General features: G+C 35.4%; 3 protein-coding genes across 3 annotated transcripts; 2 read left to right on the plus strand and 1 right to left on the minus strand.

The window, feature by feature from the left end:
- Positions 1-2,834: 2,834 nt before the first annotated feature.
- On the minus strand, positions 2,835-4,788 carry LOC141640149 (uncharacterized). The gene is made up of 2 exons (XM_074449063.1): positions 4,530-4,788; positions 2,835-4,324 (listed from the first exon to the last, which is right to left on the minus strand). Exons 1-2 carry the CDS (start codon positions 4,786-4,788, stop codon positions 2,835-2,837), a joined length of 1,749 nt encoding a protein of 582 aa, XP_074305164.1.
- Positions 4,789-6,474: 1,686 nt separating this feature from the next.
- LOC141598851 (DUF21 domain-containing protein At4g14240-like) lies at positions 6,475-11,572 on the plus strand. The gene is made up of 13 exons (XM_074418661.1): positions 6,475-6,881; positions 7,532-7,608; positions 7,688-7,771; positions 7,866-7,979; positions 8,532-8,615; positions 8,767-8,838; positions 8,937-9,004; positions 9,366-9,453; positions 9,549-9,622; positions 9,705-10,077; positions 10,346-10,392; positions 10,482-10,560; positions 11,169-11,572. The coding sequence occupies exons 1-13, from the start codon at positions 6,647-6,649 to the stop codon at positions 11,277-11,279; spliced, it is 1,506 nt and encodes a 501-aa protein (XP_074274762.1). The 5' UTR covers positions 6,475-6,646; the 3' UTR covers positions 11,280-11,572.
- Positions 11,573-16,629: 5,057 nt separating this feature from the next.
- On the plus strand, positions 16,630-21,798 carry LOC141599004 (uncharacterized). The gene is made up of 5 exons (XM_074418866.1): positions 16,630-16,984; positions 17,815-17,989; positions 19,387-19,816; positions 20,824-20,898; positions 21,157-21,798. The coding sequence occupies exons 1-5, from the start codon at positions 16,913-16,915 to the stop codon at positions 21,641-21,643; spliced, it is 1,239 nt and encodes a 412-aa protein (XP_074274967.1). The 5' UTR covers positions 16,630-16,912; the 3' UTR covers positions 21,644-21,798.
- Positions 21,799-22,574: the final 776 nt, after the last annotated feature.

Below are 22,574 nucleotides of genomic sequence, written 5' to 3' on the forward strand. Positions count from 1 at the left end.
TTGACTTTGTTGCAATCGTGGATCTATGAGTATTTTCCTATGTTCGGACCCGGTCCACCTTCGGCAATTGACCCTACTCAGCCTCGGTCGTGTCCTTGGAGATCCGTTGGTCCCTTCGCTCAAAATGCGGAGAAATTGTTGGAGTATCGGAGGTTGTTAGATGGGCTTACTTGTGCTTCCATTAGGTGGGATCCGTGCGGGCCGCGTCGGGGAAGAGTATCATCCTCGTACTTTGTATGCCGTTGTATTCGTTTCATGGACATAGCGGAGTCGTACCACCGATCGGTGTTTACGACGGTTTGGGTATGTCCCATTATGAGATTGACAACGCATCGTCCCGCCGGGGATAGGGTACGAGGTTAGGGTTGGGGTTGCGGAGACCGATCATCTTTGGGATTGTTGGCGGGATCACGTGGTTCACTTTTCGTAAATCGAGACCAGTTAGTTTCCGGGTGAGACGGAGCCAGATTATGAGGCTTGGTATAATGGGAATTCTCACCCGTTCATCATTGATCCCGACCACCATGATGCCCCGCGCCACATGATGATTTTGATATTCCTGCTTTGAGGTAATAATATTACTTACGCTTGTTGTAATAATTGTTTAACTTTCTTATTGTTCCTCGATAATGTTTATAATGTTTTAGTTGTTTTTGTCAATTTGCAGATCGCACGTGCTTTAATGTTTCGTTTTTGAGGCCAAAGGAATTAAGGATGACAAGAAACAGCTTGCCTTCCTCCGCAAGATGATGAAGAACATCGACCCATTGATTGCGAGGGTGGGGATATCATACGTCGGCGAGGACCTCGTCAAACACCCGGTGATGTTGTTCGGCGTAGATCGATGGTGTGTACATGATAGCGAGCAAGAGGATGATAAGTAGTCGGGAGACTAGTTTGTGTTTGTTTTCTTTTATGTTGTACGTTTTTGAAGACATTTTTTATGTTGGATGATTATGTTAGTTGACTATTTGAACGTTGTTTATTTCAAAAAACATGACGGTTTTAAATTCTGAAATTTCTTAAATTTCTTAAATTTCTTGAATACATAGCAACTGATGCAAATTCATACATTTCTGGAAATAGTAACTACTTCATGACAATGGCAACATAATGAAAACAAACAAATACAAGATACACTTGAAATAAAACTTCATCATCCTTGTCATTTCCGAAATCTCCTTTTTTATACCTATCACTTGCTCTTTCATGACATTTCCACTTGATGCATCATCACCTTCATCTTGACATGCTATATTCAACTTTTTTGTTATTGTTAAATGATCTTGATCAACCACGACACAAAATGATCGCAAGGTACGCACTTAAAAAAGCTTTCTTCGGATTAGTAGTCAATCTTAAATCTTGATGATAGCATTTCTTTGACAACGATTGCAAATTTGATTCTTAAAATCAAGGCCTTCAATTGGTCGGGTTCCCCACATTGAGGATGATGTTGACATAAGTAAAGATTTGAAGAAGAAAATGGAAGATGATGAAGATGATTGGAAAATAGAAAAGGTTGAAGATGAGTGCAAAATTACAACATTATGTAGATGTTTATATAGGGAAAAATGTGACCGTTATAATTCAAAATAGCCGTTATAATTCAAAAATAGCCGTTATAATTCAAATGTTACCGTTATAATTCAAAATAACCGTTACAATTCAAAAATAGCCGTTATAATTCAAATTTTACCGTTATAATTCAAAATAACCGTTATAATTCAAAATAGCCGTTATAATTCAAAAATAGCCGTTATAATTCAAAATAACCGTTATAATTCAAAAATAACCGTTACAATTAATAGGTTATAAATATGCCATTCTATGTCAATTTCAATCACAACATCCAAATCATCTTCACTCACTACAATACTAATTATTCACTCACAACATCCAATCCTAAAATGGTTCTCACAAATGCTCAAAAAATCAGAGTTTATCAAATAAGAATCGATTTAATTGTTCAAAATTTACCAATTCTAATTGAGCGTCTTGAATCGGTGGTTCCCAAAGGTGACACTTTGTATGGCACATGTCAAGAACCTCCAATTGGGACCCTTTGTATAATTTTACAAGGAAACCCGGATCATGTTCTAACTCCAGCAGTTAGAGATGAGGTTGTTTCTGATGAAGTACTAAACGAGAAGATGTGGGAGTTTCGTAGGTTGAAAAGTGATATCTTTACATATTTTGAGCGCATTCTCACCGTGATCGATTACCCAAGACTATCGGACTTATGTCTTTGGTAGAGTGCTTGGGGCAAGGAATTCTTTATCTCTACTTGAATGATTTGTTGACTCAATATATGTCTACCCAACCTGAAGAAATTGAGATTCAAGATCATGAAGAAGATAAGGAATCATCATCTTCATCATCGGAAGATAATTAAGTTCGGGGTTTGGGGTTTGGGGTTTAGGGTTTAGGGTTTGGGATTTGGGGTTTGGGGTTTAGGGTTTAGGGTTTGCTATTTAGGGTTTGGTATTTGGGGTATGGTATGTTTTAATTATGTTTTTATTGGTTTATGTTTTAATTATGTCAAAACGCGTTTTAAGGAATGTTTTAATTAAAATATGTCAAATTGTGTTTTAAGGATTGTTTTAATTAAATTACGTTTTAAGTCATTTAATCGGATGCGAAAGATAATAAACTACAATAATCGGATAAATAAAATAAAATATAAGGTACAATATTCGGATATATAATATAAAAGATACAATAATCGGACAAATAAAAGCTAAGATGAACTCGCAAATCGCGCCATACACGAAACCGATGTCGATACAGGCCATTATAATGAGCTACGCTTGCATCATGTACCCAACAAGGGGCTACTGGAGGCATAGGTGACAAGGGGCGTACCCGGAGCCGCAAATAGTGGTTTCCCGCATGTAATACCCATAAGACACCATATGGGGTACGTACTCCGGGGAGGGGGCTCGTAAAGGCAAATAAGTAAAACTACCATTCCAATGTCGCTGACTTTCTCGATCGTCAAATGCAGAAATACAACATATCACCCAATTGTACATCGTAGCATAACCATATAGATCGAAACCGTCCATCCAATGACCCGAGCCACACGGTATCTGATCCATAAATGTAATTCTAGCTACCTCCGCATCAAATCTCCCTGGCCCATAAATATGTTCACGGTAAAGGGGACTACAGATTTCCCTAAGTAAATCTGTTCTAGCCATCGTGAAATGAGATTGATCACCCCGAACAGCATGTGAGATAACTCGAAAACCACAATGACCGTCTCCGGAAGGATTAAACCACGCTTCTAAATGCTCGTGAAACCATGAAGGCAAAAAGTCACGATAAGGAAAGTACCTCACATGACCAATGGTGTAGTCGACCTCAAGAGGTGCGCAATGCGATGTACCGAAACTCCCCGTAGTCGTGGTAGCAGTGGTAGACGGTGTACCGGGGCTCGTTTGAGTGGACCGGGGGGTACTATACGGAGTAAAACGAACCGTCGGAGTAGAACGAAGAGTAGACGACGGAGTAACAGGAACCGTCGGAGTAGAACGGGGAGTACTAGACGGAGTACGTTGGGAAGACGGAGTACCTACTCGAACACGAACCCGTGCATGCTCAACGGCGGACGGATCTCTACGAGTTCCCCTACTCGGACGTCCTCTAGGGTTCTCGTTCACCCGAGGCTCGTTTACATCCTCCTCTTGCGGATGTATCTGAGAGTAAAGGGCATCGAACATGGATGATCTCATACTCGGATCTGCATTCCGAATTTCATCGAATAACTCCTCCAATCGATCATCGTCACAAGTCGGCATTGCCTCCAAACCATCGTACTCCAACTTCCTCCAAAATGCATGTAACACATCAACCGGAACCCGAGATCCGTTTCTAGCAATGCGATGAAGTGAACAAGCACATAACAAACCAAGTGTAGTAGCCTTTACACAACCGCAATCGATCATCAAGGCATCTTCCGTCATCTTGGCACCCCTTTCGAATTCTTCACGCAATTCAATGATGACATTCTTTGATATTTTATAAGAAAGTCTGGAAAATAATCTCTGAATCCCCGTCAACCGCTTCGTTCTAGATAACTCCAACAAGTGTCGGATCTCAACATGTTGCGTTTCCATCAAAGAATGAAACCGAATCCAGATGCTATCAACTGCCAGTTTCGCGCTATTCAGCCATCTCTTCAAATTCGCATGAGCCGACTCAACCCGGGATGTAGAAGTATTCCCAAAATGACTTATCTTGTTCGTTCTATACTTGGCCCATTTTTCCAAGTGCGGGAACCATTGCCTCTCAATATAAGCCGTCACTCCCCCGCCCGTTCCTTGCCAATTTGCCCCACGCAACATTAAACTTATCTTCGGTCTCCGCCTCGACAACCGCTTGAAACAAAGTACAAGTTACGTGCTTAGCCCAACTATCCTGACCCGTGATATAAAGTGCTTTCGTCTCCACGTTAGAATATATATGCCAAAGACATAGCAAGTGAGACGAATCGGGAAAAACAATGGGGATCGCGTTCAACAAACCTCCCTCGCAATCAGTAACAATAGCATTAGGTTGAACGGCATCATTGAGCAGGGCCTTCAGTTTCCGTAGGACCCACAGATATTTCTCCTCGGACTCATGCGTCACAAGAGCATACGCGATGACAAAGCTTTTCCCGACGGGTGTGACTCCAACCATCTCAACAAGCGGAAGACGGTATTTATTTGTCTTGTACGTGGAATCGATCTGTACCACATAATAGTATGATCGAAACATCTTAACGGCTTCTGGATGAGCCATGAACACGTGGGTTAGCTCATCGGTCTCCTGATCAGTGACCCAATAATGAACGTACTTATCTTTGAACCGCAAGTGCTAACATCTATTGTCTTAGGGTTTCTCCCATCTCTTTCCTCGGCCCTTACTTTATGAGAACGATTGTAGATTTGTCGCCGATTAGGTCTTGAATTTTCCGGATTCCGCGATGCAAACCCGCACTAATAATTGCTTGGTCTAACGTGAGCTCTAACTTGGGCATCGATATAAGCCAACTCCTCGTCATCAAACTTTGCAAAGTATCTGTCGCCGTCACAATACAACGTTAAACCATGATTATGAAACCCGGATCTCATCACAAGCTGCCACTTATTCTCTTCTAATTCAACAACTTTCATTGAAAATTTGCAATTGCACCACGCGGTAGCCGTGTTACCCCTCATTAAAGAATCGGCATCCTTATTTACGGGACCTTTTCCACCCATCCGACAAACAAAATAACGTTGTCTCAAATTCGTGTTACGACCAACTTTCTTGTTGCTTGCTTTTTTATACCAAACCCGAGTCGGAGCCCGATCTCATATGCCCAATTAAACGCTTCAATACTGGATGCAAAGAACAAGCTAGTCTTAAAATGATCTGAGTAATCAATACCGTCTCCATCGTTAATCACCTGCGCACGCATTTCGATAATTTAGTTATTAATTAATTATTAGCTACGGAACGAGTCAGAGTAAATAAAAAATAATATAAAAATAATACAAAGACGGTAATTAGTTATTTTATACAAAACAAGTCGGAAATATTAAAGATAAATTGTTTTATAATATAAAGACGGTATTTAATTATTTTAAATGTTTTATACAAAAAAAGACGGAAATAAATTATTTTAAATGTTTTATACAAAACGAGTCGAAACAAAAAAAAAAAAAAAAAAAAAAAACACGGGTGGGCCTTGGACGAAGGATTTTTTCGTCCAAAACCAGGCTGGGCGAAAAAAAAATCTTAATGGGCCTTGAAGGGATTTTTTCGCCAGCCTGGTTTTGGACGAAAAATCCTTCGTCCAAACCCATTATGGACGAAGGGTTTTTTTCGTCCAAAACAGTGCCTGGACGAAAAAGTTCTTCGTCCAGGCCCAGTTCGTTTTTTTTTTTTTTTTTTTTTTTCAATTGCATTTTCAAATAAATCCGTCACAAATTCTATCATAATTCCGTCTACATTCATGGCATCTATCCTAATTCGGGATTCAAACGATAATAAAACATAAATTTTTAACAAAACTAAATCGTAAACTAACCTCGTTTCTAGCTTCATTGTTGGAATCGTTGTAAAAATCGTTCCCGTTCATGTTGTTAATTACAAAACCCGACTTTTTTTTTTGTTTGAAATATTTTAGTGAGACGGTGACTTGTGTTTTAGTGAGACGGAAATTGCATTTCTGTTTTGAGACGGAAATTGCATTTTGGTGAGACGGATATGGAGTTATGATATGGAGGGCAAACTTGGAAATTTACGTTAATTGTCGACGATATTTAGTAATTTGTCGACGACGTATAACAGGACCAATCTGATTATCATCATAGTTGACCGGCTTGGCCCGAAAATAACCCAAAATAACCCAAAATATCCGAGGTTTGATTGTTTGAAGCGGAGAATGGGTGGATGGCGAATGGTTGACTAAATAACTGATGTACAACTCCGTATGATCGTATATTCCTTGACTAAATTGCTAAATCCAAAAAATATAAAAGGGACCCAAAATGACCTAAGATTTTGGGAATTCAACAACTACCCTTCACTTGAAAACTCAGTTCAACATAATATTTGGTTATAGTTGCGTTAAACACTGCATTTTTTGCTGTTGAAACTTGAAAGTCAAGATATGTTATTATCAACAGCAATAGGAATTGCAGGAATACCAATGAGAAACATAATATTTGAAGCAGATGATGTTGAATTTGCAACATTTTATTGGTTTGTTTATGCAGGAATTTCATGTTTTCTTGTTATTTTTGCTGGGATTATGTCTGGTTTGACTTTGGGTTTAATGTCTCTTGGCCTTGTTGAACTTGAAATCCTTCAACGCAGTGGTTCTTCCACTGAAAAAACTCAAGCTGGTAATCTTTTTATCTTTTCATTTTGTTTGTTCAATTGGGTTTTCTTTGTTTTTGGGTTATTTTTGTATGATTATGGGAAAGTCAAACTATCTTTGATGAGTTTTCTTGCTCAATTAGATTAAAAATGACATGGGTTTCCTTTGATTTTGCTTGCTGTTGTTTAATTTGTGTGTTTTTTGGTAATTTTTATGGCAAGTGAGACTGTGTTATAATCCCTTTGTTCAAATCGTTTGTTTACCTTTGATTAAAATACCGCTCATAAAGAATAAAACGGATGGGAGTATTAAGTTTCTTGCCTTATTAGATTAAAACATACATGGGTTTTGCTTGATTTAGCATACTGTTGTTTATTTGTTAATTTTCATCCCATGGTGATAGGTCGAACAGTCGTTGATGAGATTTTGGGTTAATTACATTAAAAACCGGCACTGATTTGGGTTTATGTTGCATGCGTTATTTGATAATATTATGATATTTGAGGTCAATTAGATTGAAAAATGACCAATGTATTATGTACATAAGTTTATAAAGTCTCGACTTGCTTGTGTTCAATGAATATGGTTAATCTTGTGAGCTTCTCATAAACGGCTGGCTATATGGTTTCACTTGCCAATTTCCTTGGTTAATCTTGTGAGCTTCTCTGTTTTCAGCTGTTATTCTACCAGTTGTTAAGAAGCAGCATCAGCTTCTTGTGACCTTGCTTTTGTGTAATGCTTGTGCGATGGAAGTAAGTACGAGTATAAAAAAACCAACTGATATTAAAGCTAATTTGGGAGTATGTAATTGTGTTGTCATTTATGTTTCAGGCATTGCCTATATACTTGGACAAGCTTTTTCATCCTTTTGTTGCTGTAGTGCTCTCCGTCACTTTTGTTCTAGCGTTTGGAGAGGTGAGTTGTGTTTCTCGTCTTCTTCCAATATTAATCAGCTAAAATGATTTGCTGCTTTGGTGACACTTTTTCTTGTCTCGTTTTGCTGCCTTAGATTATCCCACAAGCTATTTGTTCAAAATATGGACTTGCTGTTGGTGCAAATTTTGCTTGGCTTGTGCGTATTCTGATGGTAGTTTGTTATCCCCTGGCTTATCCAATTGGAAAGGTAATCTAATTCTTAGCTTTATTGGTTGGTTTGTCATTGGTGTTTGTGAGTAAGTCTCCTGTGAGTGTCTCATATGAAAGTATTGTGAGAGACAAACTATAGAGCACACCAACTAACAAAAAGAAAAGGAGAATTAGCGGATGTCTGTTTAGGGTTCCTCGATTGCTCGGGCATGAAAAGTATTGTATGAAATTATGCACCTTACCAATTACTTAGAGTTTTTCGTTATGGGCCATACTTGTGTTTGATGGAACGCGTATGAAATTCCGTCCCTGCACTTACCAATCCGTAAATTTCCTAGCGGAGTAAGTTTGCGTGATATAAGAAGAGTAAGGACTGTTATGCAAAAGATTTAGTATAATTTTTTACAGCTTTGAGCCTTTTGTCTCCAACATCCCAACGTTTCGCTTTAAAGTTTTTTCTTTCTTTTTTTGTTTTTTTTTTTGTTTGAATTATTCTCTGTATTGAAGACATGTCTCTTTACTCGTGTCTGGACCCCGTATTCAAAATATTATCTTTAAGCTTCTTGTTATATGTGCTCCATTATGTCAGGTACTTGATGCTCTCCTTGGACATGATACTGCATTATTTAGGCGAGCGCAGTTGAAAGCCCTTGTTTCTATTCATAGTATGGAGGTAATTATTTGATTTCTTCAAAATTGCACTTAACTTGTTACGAAGTTATCTGCTTCTCATATATTGCTATCTTGTTCCAAGTATTACTGCACAACAATGCTTGCTATACTGAAAATCCTGATTTTCTTGCTAATTTGCCGTCCTCGTTTAGGAAGGCAAGGGTGGTGAACTTACTCATGATGAGACAACGATAATCAGTGGGGCTTTGGATTTGACAGAGAAGGTTTATTTCAGGAATCTTGGCATGCTTCATTTCTCATCACATATTTAGATCTTTCTTCTCACATACTTTGTGGGTTCAACGTTTTATGTGATTTACAGACTGCCGAGGAAGCTATGACACCTATAGAATCAACATTTTCCTTGGATGTAAACTCCAAGTTGGACTGGTACCTCATTTTGATATCAATTACAGATACTTTATGAATTCATCTATAAAATTCTGTGTAATGTGTATGCTTTTTAAGGAGTACAGAGTACTAAATTAGTTTTCAATACCTGTATAGGTCTCTTATAGAGCGTCCTACTTCGTATTCTAGTATGCTTTTAAGGAGTAAAGAGTACTACACGAATTGCTTATGCTGATCATACTTAATTACTTATTTTAAGTCTCGCATGCTAGACTATCTGAAAGTCAATGAGTGGTGGTACACTGGTACTCATTATCTTGGTTCGAAACTCGAGTAGCGTTGTAATTGTCATAGTGGATTACACTAAACAAAAATATTGTCTTTTTCTGGTATATTACAGGGAAGCACTGGGAAAAGTTCTTGCACGAGGACATAGCCGAGTTCCTGTGTTTTCTGGAAACCCAAAAAATATCATCGGGCTATTGCTGGTGAGTCCGGAAAATAGTGTTTTGGTATCTTGATATTTAAATCATGTTCAATGATTTGTTAAAATGAGTTTCTTGCCATATTTATGCCTGTCTAGGTGAAAAGTCTTCTTACTGTGCGACCAGAAACTGAAACACCTGTAAGCGCAGTCTCTATCCGTAGAATTCCACGGTAAGCATATTGCATATTTTGTCACTTCATGTGTGAGTAATATTGAGTTAATAGTTATGATTTAAGTTGCGGAAGTTTTCAGGGTTCCAAGGGATATGCCTCTGTATGATATCTTGAATGAGTTCCAAAAGGGAAGCAGTCATATGGCTGCTGTAGTTAAGGTGAAACAGAAAAGCAAGAACATACAAAATATCAGCAATAAAGACTATATGGACGCGAATGTTGCTGGATCTTTGAATCCTGAGCTTAAAGCCCCGCTGCTTGATCCCGACAGAGAATCAGGAAGTGTTGTTGTTGATCTGGATAAGCAGCTAAGAGCAATGAGCAGAAATAATCAAGTTCTAAGCAGAGTCGATGCCACTGAAAATGGCTTCCGTGATGATTCTGAAGATGTTGAAGATGGTGAGGTAATAGGCATTATCACGCTTGAGGACGTTTTTGAGGAACTTTTGCAGGTAAAATGTTTCCCTTGTCATGTATGGAGTTGATTTTATTGATTCATAAAATACCTTCATATTTATGAATTGGTCTACCTGCACTTTTGCACCCATTTCTTCGACTCACTTTTGTATAATTGGCCCACTTGTGCTTTTACACCAGTTTTGAACGATTTATGTGATTGACAGACTGCCGGCTTTCAATATTTCCTTGTTCGGTCATCTAAGTAGATGATAAGTACCGTGCTCACTATTCTAAGCCATTTATTTTTTAATCTATGTTCAGGAAGAGATTGTAGATGAAACAGATGTGTATATTGATGTGCATAAAAGGTAAGAAAGAAATAAAACCGTTCAGACATATTGGTTATTCTGCTGAGTGTTATTTTGTGCGATCGCTGAAGATGTACTGCTTCCTGTAGGATACGTGTTGCAGCTGCGGCTGTAGCTTCATCTATCGCAAGAGCTCCATCATCCCGAAAGATGAGCGTACAAAAGATGGTAAGCTACTCGTATCTCTTATCATAGAATACTTGTAGTTCTAGGTATTCTGATGGACTTCCTCAAAGAGGGCAACAACATCATAGCCTTAATCCCAAAATGATTGGAGGTCACACAAATCATCCTTTAAAAGTTAAAGCCGTCATTAATGAATAGGGTATCATCATTTCGGAGGAAGGTCTAGCAAATAGGGTTTCATCACTAGAAGATGCTGTTTGTAAAGATACCTCCAAGCAGTGTAGGACCAGAAATAAGTGACACATTTAAATGAGGAAGGGAAACCTTTCGTCTCTTTAAGGGAGGGGTGTTGACATAAAAATTCGAATTTCAGAGACGTACTGAAAACATTGCCTACCGTCCTTGAAAAGCTACTTTCCGCAATTAGGGCATGTTGGACTTTCAGAAAATAGTTTCAGATGGTTTTGACATCCAAGTACAGGCCGCTCTTTTTTTCCTTCCAACAACATTACCTGAGGCACACCTGCCTCGAGGGCTCCACAATTGTTGTTACTGCATCAAACATATGTTCTTTTTTTTTTTCCTCGATATATTGAGGTATAATTATTTTAACTGTAGAACTAATCATTTACCTTAAACCTCGTTTACAGGGAGACCAAAATAGAGCCTACCAAAATCCAAAGGCTTCTAAGGAGAAGGAATCACCATCTTATGCACCAAATGATTCCCAGAAACCTCTTCTGCCGAAAGAAAAGAGATGAACTTTTACAAACCGCAGCAATCAGTTAATCACCATGTGCTTGGCTGTCTGTTTTCAGCCAATTTGTTCACTGCGGAATTGTCAAGACGAAGCACGAGGTACATGTACAAAAGCAGCTGGATTGCCTTCACTTGTAGTAGGCAAGATTTTACATGTAAAAAGGTAGCAGGTGCCAATTTCTGTGGAGATTTTAGACTTACATTTACCAAATTACAAATAATATGAATGGTGTTCCTAAGTAGAAGCAAAAAGTGAGGAAATTTTGTGCTTAATTTCGTGGCCATTTCTCCCAAATCGCCTTATATTCAAATCTCCACGACTAGTTCTGCTCCGGCTTTTACAGGCTTCTTCATTTTCATGTTGTGGACACTCCAAATGCAATTCAAGTTAACCTAGATACATCTTATTTGAATTTCATCTTGTTTATCTTTTATCAACTAAGTTTGGTGATGTCTTAATTATGGTATCTCACACCATGGCATGAACTAAGTTAGTCGCTTCCTTATGAAACTAAGTTTTGGTAAAATTTCATAGCATTATCCTAGTGCTAACTGCTAACTCAATGAGGTTTTTCCGAATTACCCAAGTTGAAAATTGTGTCATGAAGTGTATCGAAAGACTATACTCATTAAAGACCTGAGATTCAACTATTTTGAACCGAAGCTAGAAAAGAAAAAAACCGAGTTTATGTGAGTCTATTTTTGATAAATAACTAGGTTTGTTACCCGTGAAATTCACGGGTTTATCTGTTTTAATTTTGTTATTTTTATCTTTTTATTTATACTTGTCTGAACAATTAATTGATCCATTTAAAAAATATAGTCTTGGAATACATAAAAGTTAGTCGGTTAGTGTCTTATTTCTTTGACATTTTGGTTTATTTTCAAAACTATATGTTGTACTTTAGTTGTTTATTTTGATTAATATACTAATAACATGTGGTTTTAAAAAAAAAAATTACCTTTAATAAGTCCAGTAATTCATGACAAATGCTTAAGATTACCTTTTAATTAGATTGTATAGATTATGTACTAAATTTTCTATGTGAAAACTTGAATGTCCCTTTGTCATTTAGGCCAATAAAGTTAGTACGTGAAGACGAAAGAGTAAATTAATCCATAATATTAAATTATTGATCTTTTTTTTTCTTTTTTTTTGAGAATAATAAATCTCGAAATGTAAGGAGTTAAGAAGATATAGAATTATAGAACTTTTTTTATCTTCTCAATTTAAGCCACTAGTTAATTCTCATAAAAATCATGTTTTCTAATAGTAGAATAATTATGAAGTTTAATAAATGATAATCTTAATATAAAAAATTGTTCACTTTATATCAATTTATCAAAAATCCTAAATTTTAAAATTTTGCATAAAAGATAAAATGAGTTAAATGGTAAAATTCTACTACAAATCTCATTGTAATCTCATTTGTGTTAGAATAATTATGAAGTTTAATAAATGATAATCTTAATATACAATTTATCAAAAATCCTAAATTTTAAAATTTTGCAAAAAGATAAAATGACAAATGGTAGCGCTCATTGTAATCTCATTTGTGTTATTAGACAATAATTTACATTTAGCTATTATCAATACCAAAAGAGATTTTTTTGTCCAACTTGTTAATAAGATTGAGATCCTCGCAACTCCAATTTCATTCTATTAGAGCTATTTTTTGAATAAGAAAATAACACATACCCAAATAAAACATATAGTTGAAAGTTTCTGAAATAATGATAAAAAAAAAACATGAACTTAAAAACAATTACTCATTCACGTTCATGTTGTCAATCTTGTAGTTAGTTTATAACGTTGTATTGAGTGTAAGGGGGGGGGGGGGGTATTTGTTTAAGCAATTATAGTATTTCTCTTCTTCATATAATCTTCTTTCTCCAATTAACTATCCTTACAAAAAAAAATCCATTGAGTGATTAATAACAAATAAAATTGTAATTTGTTTAAGCAATTATAGTATTTCTCTTCTTCATATAATCTTCTTTCTCCAATTAACTATCCATACAAAAAAAATACACTGAGTGATTAATAACAAATAAAATGGTGAAATTTGATTTATGCAATATTAACCTTATCATTATTAATTTAAGTTTTATCTTAAATAAGGTAAGAAATAGGCATTGAATTATAAAGATATAAGTATATTTACCTTTGAATAGTTCAACTCCACAAATTTTGATAGTCTCTAAATGAAAACAAAATTACATATATATTAAGGTTAAAAATGTGAAGATTACTTCAAACCAGTCGAACTTAAAAATAAATAAATAAATTATTAATTTAAAAACTTTAATACACTTACCTTGATGATGATACAATGATAAGAAAGATTGTTGACACATACATACAATTCTTTTGGCAATAGGGGTAAAAAAAATTTTGGCTTGAATTTTGGCTCACAAATGTGCCTTCCATAAAACATTTATATAGCCAAATGAGGATGCATTTTATGACTTTTAGACTTTTTTTATTATTATTATCAAAGTTAATATATGTATAAATATGTAGAAAGGTTTCATGACTTTTGAGTATTCGTTTTCATTATTAGCATATTTATTATAGACATAAATATAGAGTAAATAGAAAGAAATGTAAAAGGTTTTTTTATTCCTTTTTTTTCTTTTTTTTTTTCTTTTACAAAATCCACATTGCATGAGAATTGTTTAGGGAGTTATCTTACGAAACTAAAAGAGGTGGATATTTTGCCTTGTCTTTTATTTATAAATTATATTTATAGATTTATTTATTTACCAAATTTAACAAAATTGAGCAAGTTTATTTCAATAAGATTTAAGAGGGTGTTGCAGATATAAACAGTTTAAAATTAGAGTGATATAAATTTTAAATTTTTCGTTTAACCTATTCTAGTTTTAAAAATTAAAATATTAATGTTTAATGCTAAGTATGTTATTATTTGCTCTTAATATTTACAAATTATTTATTATTTTATAAATGGTGTAAAATTATAATTATGTGATATTTATTTATTGCTTAAAAAATTCTAACAATAAACGTAAAAAATTTAAATTTAGTATGAATTTATTTTTAATGGTTGTTTAATTTATCTAAAAATTAAAAAAGACAAAGTTAATGTTTGTTATGCTATTTGCATTTAATGGTTCAATTTTTTTTCTTTTTAAATAAGAAATAATGACGTGGCTTTCTATAATTGGTGACATGGAATTTTGGTTATGCAAGGTGGCATTTAGTAATGCGAGGTGGCATTGTCTACGTGGCTTTTAAGGTTTATCCTTTTAATAATATTTATAGATTTCAACTCAATTTCATTACGATAGTTCCTTTATTCCTAAACCCGTTTAAAAAGAATGAGAATTTTTAATAAATAATTTTCAACGCGAAAAAAAGTGCCTTTTCAGCTTTTTTTTATTACTTTTTACCAAATATTCTAAAGTTATCTATATACTCTTAAAAATTCTAATTTTAACAAACTTTAAAGGTGGCCAAAAGTGCGGGCCAGCTTGACTTGGCTAGGTGCGGCCTTACCCGTACTTTCGAACTCATTTTAACCTGAAGTAATGGATCCTTTTGGATCATGGGTCAAGTTTACAGGTTCATGATATATTGTAAAAGAACGTTTACGACTTTGGGGAGAATCAATTTTAACAGGACTAAAGACATCACATAAATATATTTATACTCCTACATCTTCTCCATTTAACTAAAAGAATAAGAAAATCTAGAATTTTTCCCGCTCAAATTTTTAGTAAGGAACCTCCTATATTTGGCTATATTATTCTATTGAAATATTCTTTACAAATTGGGCTTAACAAGTGAACATATAATTTTTAGTATAAGTATCTTTCAAGATTAATGTGTGAAATAAGATTGCAATCTCCCTTTAACTAAAAGAATAAGAAAAAGTAGCATAACAAATCTTTCACCTTAAATAAAATATACCAAATAATATCCTTACGAGATTTAGTTGTTGCCCCATTTTTAACTCATCCCCACTAAACTAAAAGAATAAGAGTTGCTCACAATTTTTCCCGCTCAATTGATTGATAAATATGATAGGCCCACATTAAAATTATGACTTTTTAATTTATTGACTAAAAATTTATTTTCAACCACGGAATAAAATATTACAATCAAATCAAATGCCAAATAAAAATAGGATTAACACTGCTATTATTCACGCTTAATATACCCGTATTATACTAATTTGTTCTTTTTTAAGTTGGTGGTTGGAGTTGATAAAGTTTTAATTTTATTTGTTTTTTTTTCTAAAATAAATTGTCCTTTTTTTTAAAGTTAACTAATCTTTATTAATATGGGTTGTTCTTAATAAAGGAATAGGAGTAAGAATCAATAATTCTAATTTTCCTATTAAAAATAAAAGAAAAAACAATATAGGGGAAAACAATATTTTTTGTTGTTTGTAAATCGTCCTTCTAAATGTGTCGTATATTGTTTATATATGTTTTCGTGATAAGGTCAATACGTGGTTTATAATAACAGGGTACTGACTCTATATTAGATTATGTTATTCCATAATAGCCAGCTATCATTATTTTTAATAATAAAAATAAATTCACAAAAAAATAATTTTATCTAAAAGTCCTTTGAATATTAAACCTTTTTTTTTAGAATTTTATTAATATTATAATCAGTACATTAAAACATACTATTATAACTATAACTCATTTATGTAAAAATTTTTAATTTTTACAAGCTCAATAAATTTAAACCTCACAAATGCCGTGCTTTAGCACGGGATCTCAACTAGTTATGGAATACATGATTACATTGTGCTATGTGCATATCGTTAACATTATAAGTTACAATTAGACCCTTTTCTTTTGGACTTAATTTTAGTGAATTGAACTAAACTTTTTTGAACTGAACTTATAGAATATGAATTTTTATTAAATGAACTAAACTTATATGATCTGAACTGAACTCGTAAAAGATAATCATAATTTATTACTTCCTCCACACACCTATTTTCACCCCCATGTCAATAAAGTACCTCTCACAATCTCACATGTAACGAGGTGAAAACTTATGTGCGAAGGGAGTATAATATAAAACGTAAAAAATAAATCAAATGAGAGACGATTTGTTCAATATCGAACACATATTTTCAAACACAAATTCTCATTTGTGACGGGCATATCCGTCGCAAGCTGGGTCAAATAATACCCACATGAGAGATAAGACAAAAGCAAAATGTCCAGGAGTAGCATTCTGTTTTATCTTATTTACCCATGTAGATAGTATTTGACCCGTCGTAAGCTTATGACGGATATACCCGTCAAGGGAGACTCGCTGATTTTCAAAAGTCGTGTTAGCGTCGGCCTTGGATACGTACACACAAAAATTTAGCTTGTACTCGTATTTTGTAATAATACCCATAAAATTCAACGCCACAAATTAATCCAGCTGCTTCTTAAAATCCAAAGCAAAGTGGACAAAGATACACACACCACTCAAAGTAACCAAAATCTCAACAATTTTGTCATATAATGAAATTTCTGGCCAATTTGATTCTCTGGATCATATATCACCATTTCTAGCAGCTAACCAATTTAGAGAAGAAGCTTTTTGTTATCAGAAACTCCATTTTCTGAACACTAATCTTCTCTCTCATTAATCATCATGGCTTCTTCTGGATTTCCTCCTGGTTTTGTTCTTTATCAAGAACAACACCCCAATTCCAAACCCTTCAAGGTTACTTTTTTATTTATTTATCTGGGTTTAATCTGTTTTTTTTTTTTTATTTCAATTAATCTAATTTAAGCTTGCTGAATTTGTTCTATGTTGGGTTTGATCATATGGAACGAAATTTTGGTGGGTAGCAAAATTTCTTGTTGTAGTTTAGTATGGTTGCTAAGACCGCATTTTATATTTGCTTATTATGTACCCCCTATGTCCAAATCATTTGTTTACTTTTTATATGACTCCGTATTTGTGAAGAAGGTTATTTTAATCAAAGGTAAACAAATAATTAAGACGAAGGGAGAATTATGATTATGGTCTGTAGAGTTTTACTGCATTTATTCACTTGTGAAATATGCTTATGATTTAAATGATGATCGGATTTCAATCTGGCTTGAGTTCGTTGATTTGGATTTTATGTATTGAATTGTTGAGGATTGCTATCTACCTTCTCCCTCCCACTTTCTCCCTTTGTCTTCTCACAATCGATTAAGATAATATTTATCGTGTGGGGTTGGATGGTAAGTGGATGAAGCCAAATATACTGTATTTTAACCGGTTATTAGAGGAGAAGGTAGAAAAGAGAAGGTGGATAGCAATTCTCTGAATTGTTTTGTTTTTGAACATGTATGGATGGGTGAACATCTGGTTATTGGAATGTCTATGATAATTGTCGGACTTGTCGCTATGTCGGTTAATTTAATTGTTTCTACTTTCCGAAGAACAATTGAAACTTGGTCAGCCCATGTGAAACCTTCATGTACACTAAGTTTTACGGAGTACTGTGTTTATATGATCTTCTGAAAGTGCTGTCTGAATGCTGAATCACATGGTTTATGCAGGATATACTGCCATTCTTGCCGACACCTGGATCAAGACATGGCATATCTAGATCAACCACTGCTGTATCACATGAGCAGAATGATCTTCGTAATATAAGAATTGGGTCGCATGGATACAACCAATTTGTAAATTATTTAGCTATGAGAAGAATGTCTCTTCCTGCTGAATTTCAAGGTTCATTTTGCAGCCTTTTATCGTCTCCTTTATAATTCCCAGTAGAAATAAATCTCATATGCATCAAAAGTGCTTTCTAAACAGCACATCTTGTCCTTCGTTTGTCATTCTTTAAAATGCCTTTTTATAGTTTTGTGAATTTGGAGTGACGGTTTAAACGCTGGATTTTTTGTCGATTTTAGAGAAATGATTTGGCATATTCTTGAACATAGGAATTGATTCAAGTGCACCAATTCGCAGTTCGTTTTCATGTCAATTCGCTCCAACTCGCTGGTAGTTTGCCCAGATGAGCGAATTATAGGAATTGAGCCAGGTGGGTAACAATAAAATCAAACCACCTTTCAAAATATTACATGTCATAAATATCATGATAGATAAAATATGAAACTTATGCATCTCCCTCCAGCTCAGCCGACCCCAAATCATTTTGGGATTAAGGCTCTGATGTTGTTGTATGCATCTCCCTCCAGCCTCGACTATACTGACCCCTTTCCTGTTCTCCTCTCCAAAACCATGCTGCTCCTCATAGATGGCGGCTACATTTAAGTCATTTTTTTCCCTTTGTAATTCATCTCTCATTGCCAATTTATTTCAAAATTACTTATAGGCTTAGCCATGTTTTTCCATTCCAGCGTCATTTAGGCAATTCACAATTATTATTTCCACTTCCTCTTAAACTCATCCCTAAAGTGGAGCTTCTCTGACAGTATCAAACAATTTGCATTAGCAAAGCACTCGAAAAAATTCCGGATTTGGGCAGAGGAATTGAACTTCCAGTGCCGTCATCCAGAATTTAACACCTATACTCTAGTCCCTACCCTAGGAACTCCAAAGAGTGTTGATGGTGAATTGTCGTAGATAAGAAGACGAGATGGTGGATGCTGAATAGTTATAGATGGCTAGTTGTCAGGATAAGATAAGAGAAAAGTTTGATGTTGCTAGGGATGGTGTAGAAGGTAATGGTGGCTGTTGTTGTCCCGTGTCAGAGGAGGAACTGTGAAATTTCACCATTAGTTCCAGTGATGGTCAAGGGATTATTGTGTCGTTTCTCGTTTGTTTAAGTGTGAGAGCAGTTATAAAATTCTTCGTGGAAGACGGGTCGCCCTAGTATGACTTATTTTAAAGATTGATTATGTGGTTGTTTGGTTTTGGTTGGTAACACCACGTCAGGAGTCAGGACTCGAGTATGATGTGGTGTTTAGGTAACACAGGAATTTTTTCTAGATTTCTTCTTAATAGATTTCACAGATATTTAAGGCCGAAATGGTACACTTTTGGATTCTTATTCGTAAGTTCTCTTAGAGTTTTTCCAATTCTTTATAAGCTGCATCTCAACCATTTTTTATAGAAGATATGTAGTTGGTTTGATGTCTAAATTATGATTGTATATGTTTCAGATATGCACGATGATTCTATACTCTCCAGCTTTAGCATGGACGAGCAATGGACAAACAACAAAGAATTCTTGGAATTTCTAATGTCTAGATCGAGCGACTTAAGGGAAGATTATCCGGTTCCTTCTATTGTGCCTGAATTCAGGGAGCTTAATGCGAGCCCAAGTGATGTGCTCCTGAAAGATGTAGCTAGTATTAATTTTCACTTAGATAGCTGTTTTAAGGCAAAGGAATCCTTTCGTCATGCAAATAGATATTCTTACCACCAAGAGACTGATTATGATTTAGTCTATGATGCCCCTGAAGGGAAACTTTCGTTGGTTGACACTGTAGCTGAAATGAAGGATCTGAATTCAGTTCTAGCTGAATTCTCTGTAATAAAGGACTCAGTTCAGTGTACGAAACAGCAGATGCTTGTCCCTCACTTTACATGGTATGTATTATGTTGTTCCTCTTTCATATTTATCTTTTAATGTCTTTATTGCGGTAATTCGTATTCAGTTTTTTATTTCAAAAATAAAATATCTCTCTCCATTTCCAATGAGAGTAAATTGTTCTTCGACACTTAAATACGATAGATTAAAGCAAAATGACTCTTTGCACTCTCTATGCTTCTTGTACGTTGAGTCTCATGCATTTTATGGTGGAATTTTCATTATGGGTCATCAGCATCACTCATCAGCATACATCGTTGTTTTTTTAGCAGAGTGGTAAGGTTGTGTTGCGTACATCTGACCCCCTTACCTCGCCATAGGCGAGCATCATTGAGGCATTGCAGTAACGTTGTTGTATTGAGAGACAAGTAGCTTATTACTTATAAGATGATAAACCTTTATGACCATTTAATATACTACCTAGCATGGGAAGAATTATTTTGCAGTTTTTTTGTTTACCAAGGCTCTAATGATTGCACTCTTGCCCGCCCTTCCTCTTCTATTTGGATAAAAAGATCAATCAGGCTACGAACTAGTTTGTTGAAGTTGAATCTTCATTAATCACATGGTGTGGGAAGGTTTTTTAGGGAGGTATGTGGCTGTTTTCGTAGTGGAGATATAGTTTGGAATCGGGATGCGCCAGGGGTTCGACGGAGGTGACGGGGATGTGTTGCCGGCCCGGTGACATCAGTGGGGGTGGATGTTGGTGATGATGGAGGAGATAGTAGGTGGGTGATGGACTGATGTGGTTGCTTGGCTTAGTAGGGAAAGGGCATGGGATAGAGGACTCTGGGGGCAACGAAGGGAGAAAGGGAATGAGAAAATAGGTAAAACAAACACTAATAAAGGGTTTCATTACTCTCCTTAACATTTCCTAACACCCCGTAACTAAACGCCCCATTAGTGGTCAGACAGTGCTATACAAGTTTGTCACTATTATTTAACTGTTTCGTTGCATAAATTATAAGCAGCATATCCGTAACTAGCTAATTTTGCATATTTGCAGGAGTGATGCTATTGACTTGCAGGATTGTGTATCTTCTATGATGCTAGAAACTGTGACAACTTCTCCACTTAAAAGGTGATTATTTATTAGCTTTCGATATTGTCCTTAGGCCATCAGGATATCAGGATCTCTAGAAACTAATCCGGTATGATGGAACTAAACTATCATGAATACATATATTAGGATTGCTTCTTGTTCACGATTAGTTTAAGATGATGAGGGTAGACTAGCATGGTTTCCTGTCGGTTCATTTTTTAGTACTCCCTTCATTCATGCTCCGTTCCTTTTATATTGTTAGACGTGTTCACGTCAACATTGTTGTTTACAATACAGTCCTAAGAAAGGTCATCTGAAGCCAAAGCGAAAAGCCAGGAAAGCGACTAAAGAACGGAATCTTCACAGAAGCAACTCTCTTCATGCTTTTGAGACAATTCTATCCCTAATGGTGGATAAAAACCGGAATAGCAAATCAATGATGAATGCATTGAAGAAATCAAGTCCAGAACTGCCTCAACTTTTGACACAGTTCTCTGCCAGCATCACAGGGACTGGACTTGCTGTCATATTCTCGTTGGTCTATAAACTTGCTTGTGGGACCGCGCCCAATCTCCTTACATCTGGGTTCGGAGTTGGACTATTTTGGCTTTCCTGGTCCGTGAATCGACTGAGGGACACTATCATATCCATTCGCAAGAACTTTACCAAGACAGGTTTCGAAGAGGATGAGATGGTCATGAGAGTGGAGAAGAGCGTGAAAGACATAGTCTTCAGGGTCGCTGCCTTGATGGCGGTTTTGATGTTGAGGTTTGCTTCAACCTGAACAAGGATTCTTATGGCATAGCTTCCCTCTTTTTTTTGGTGTGGTCTTTAGGGTCAAACTATCTAAATTTGTAGCATGTTATTTCGTTTCTTCACGGTTTTGTTCTAAGCTACTTGTTCTTATTGGTAATATACTGGAGTAATATGTTCTCTGAATTCTTCATGCTGGAATTTTCTGAACTGTATCCTGTTTCTTGTTGAATTTTGCATTTTGCACTTCCTTTGTACTCCGTAAGATATTCTCGGAGAAATGGCACCAAACAAATGACCAGGATGGAGGGAGCATAATTTTTTGGGGGAGTGGAATTCGGAGACGTGTCCTATACTCCTATTGTCACGATTCTTCGTCTTGGGCCATTAGGTTAAGATCTCTTTGTATTTCCGTGTTTTTACTTGGAGAAGAATTTCTCTTTTTATTGACGATATTGGAAATATTCTTGATAGTATTAACAAAGGGTAAGTCTTCCTTAAGACGGATACATCTGTCTTAACATTAAAACAAGTTAAGTAAATGTAAGTTTGTACATATAAGACAATTATATCCTTTTTTCTATGCATTATGTTTTTGTTTTATTCTAACTATTTGACTCGTCTTAAATGAGAATTAGTGGTAAGGACTACGTAAAAATTTGCTTCATTGTCAGTTTGTCACATTCCTTCCCTGAAATATTTTCCAAGAATTTGGCACTAAAAAGAGGGAAGACATAATGCCACTCGGAAAATAATAATGTCACCTATATTTGTGAGACGGTGAATAATGACATGCTTTTACATTTATTTGTATTTTTGTGCTATTAACAAAATGTGTAATGACATTATCATTTCCCTGAAAAAGGATTCTGTCACGAAAAAATTCCGAGGCTGCAATTAATTTTCGTGTCAGAAAATTAGATTTGAAGATCTTTGGAACCAACTCGTTGCTGTAAACACAT

The sequence above is a fragment of the Silene latifolia genome, chromosome 1 (assembly GCF_048544455.1).
Source record: "Silene latifolia isolate original U9 population chromosome 1, ASM4854445v1, whole genome shotgun sequence".
In the NCBI taxonomy this organism is placed as follows: Eukaryota; Viridiplantae; Streptophyta; class Magnoliopsida; order Caryophyllales; family Caryophyllaceae; genus Silene; species Silene latifolia.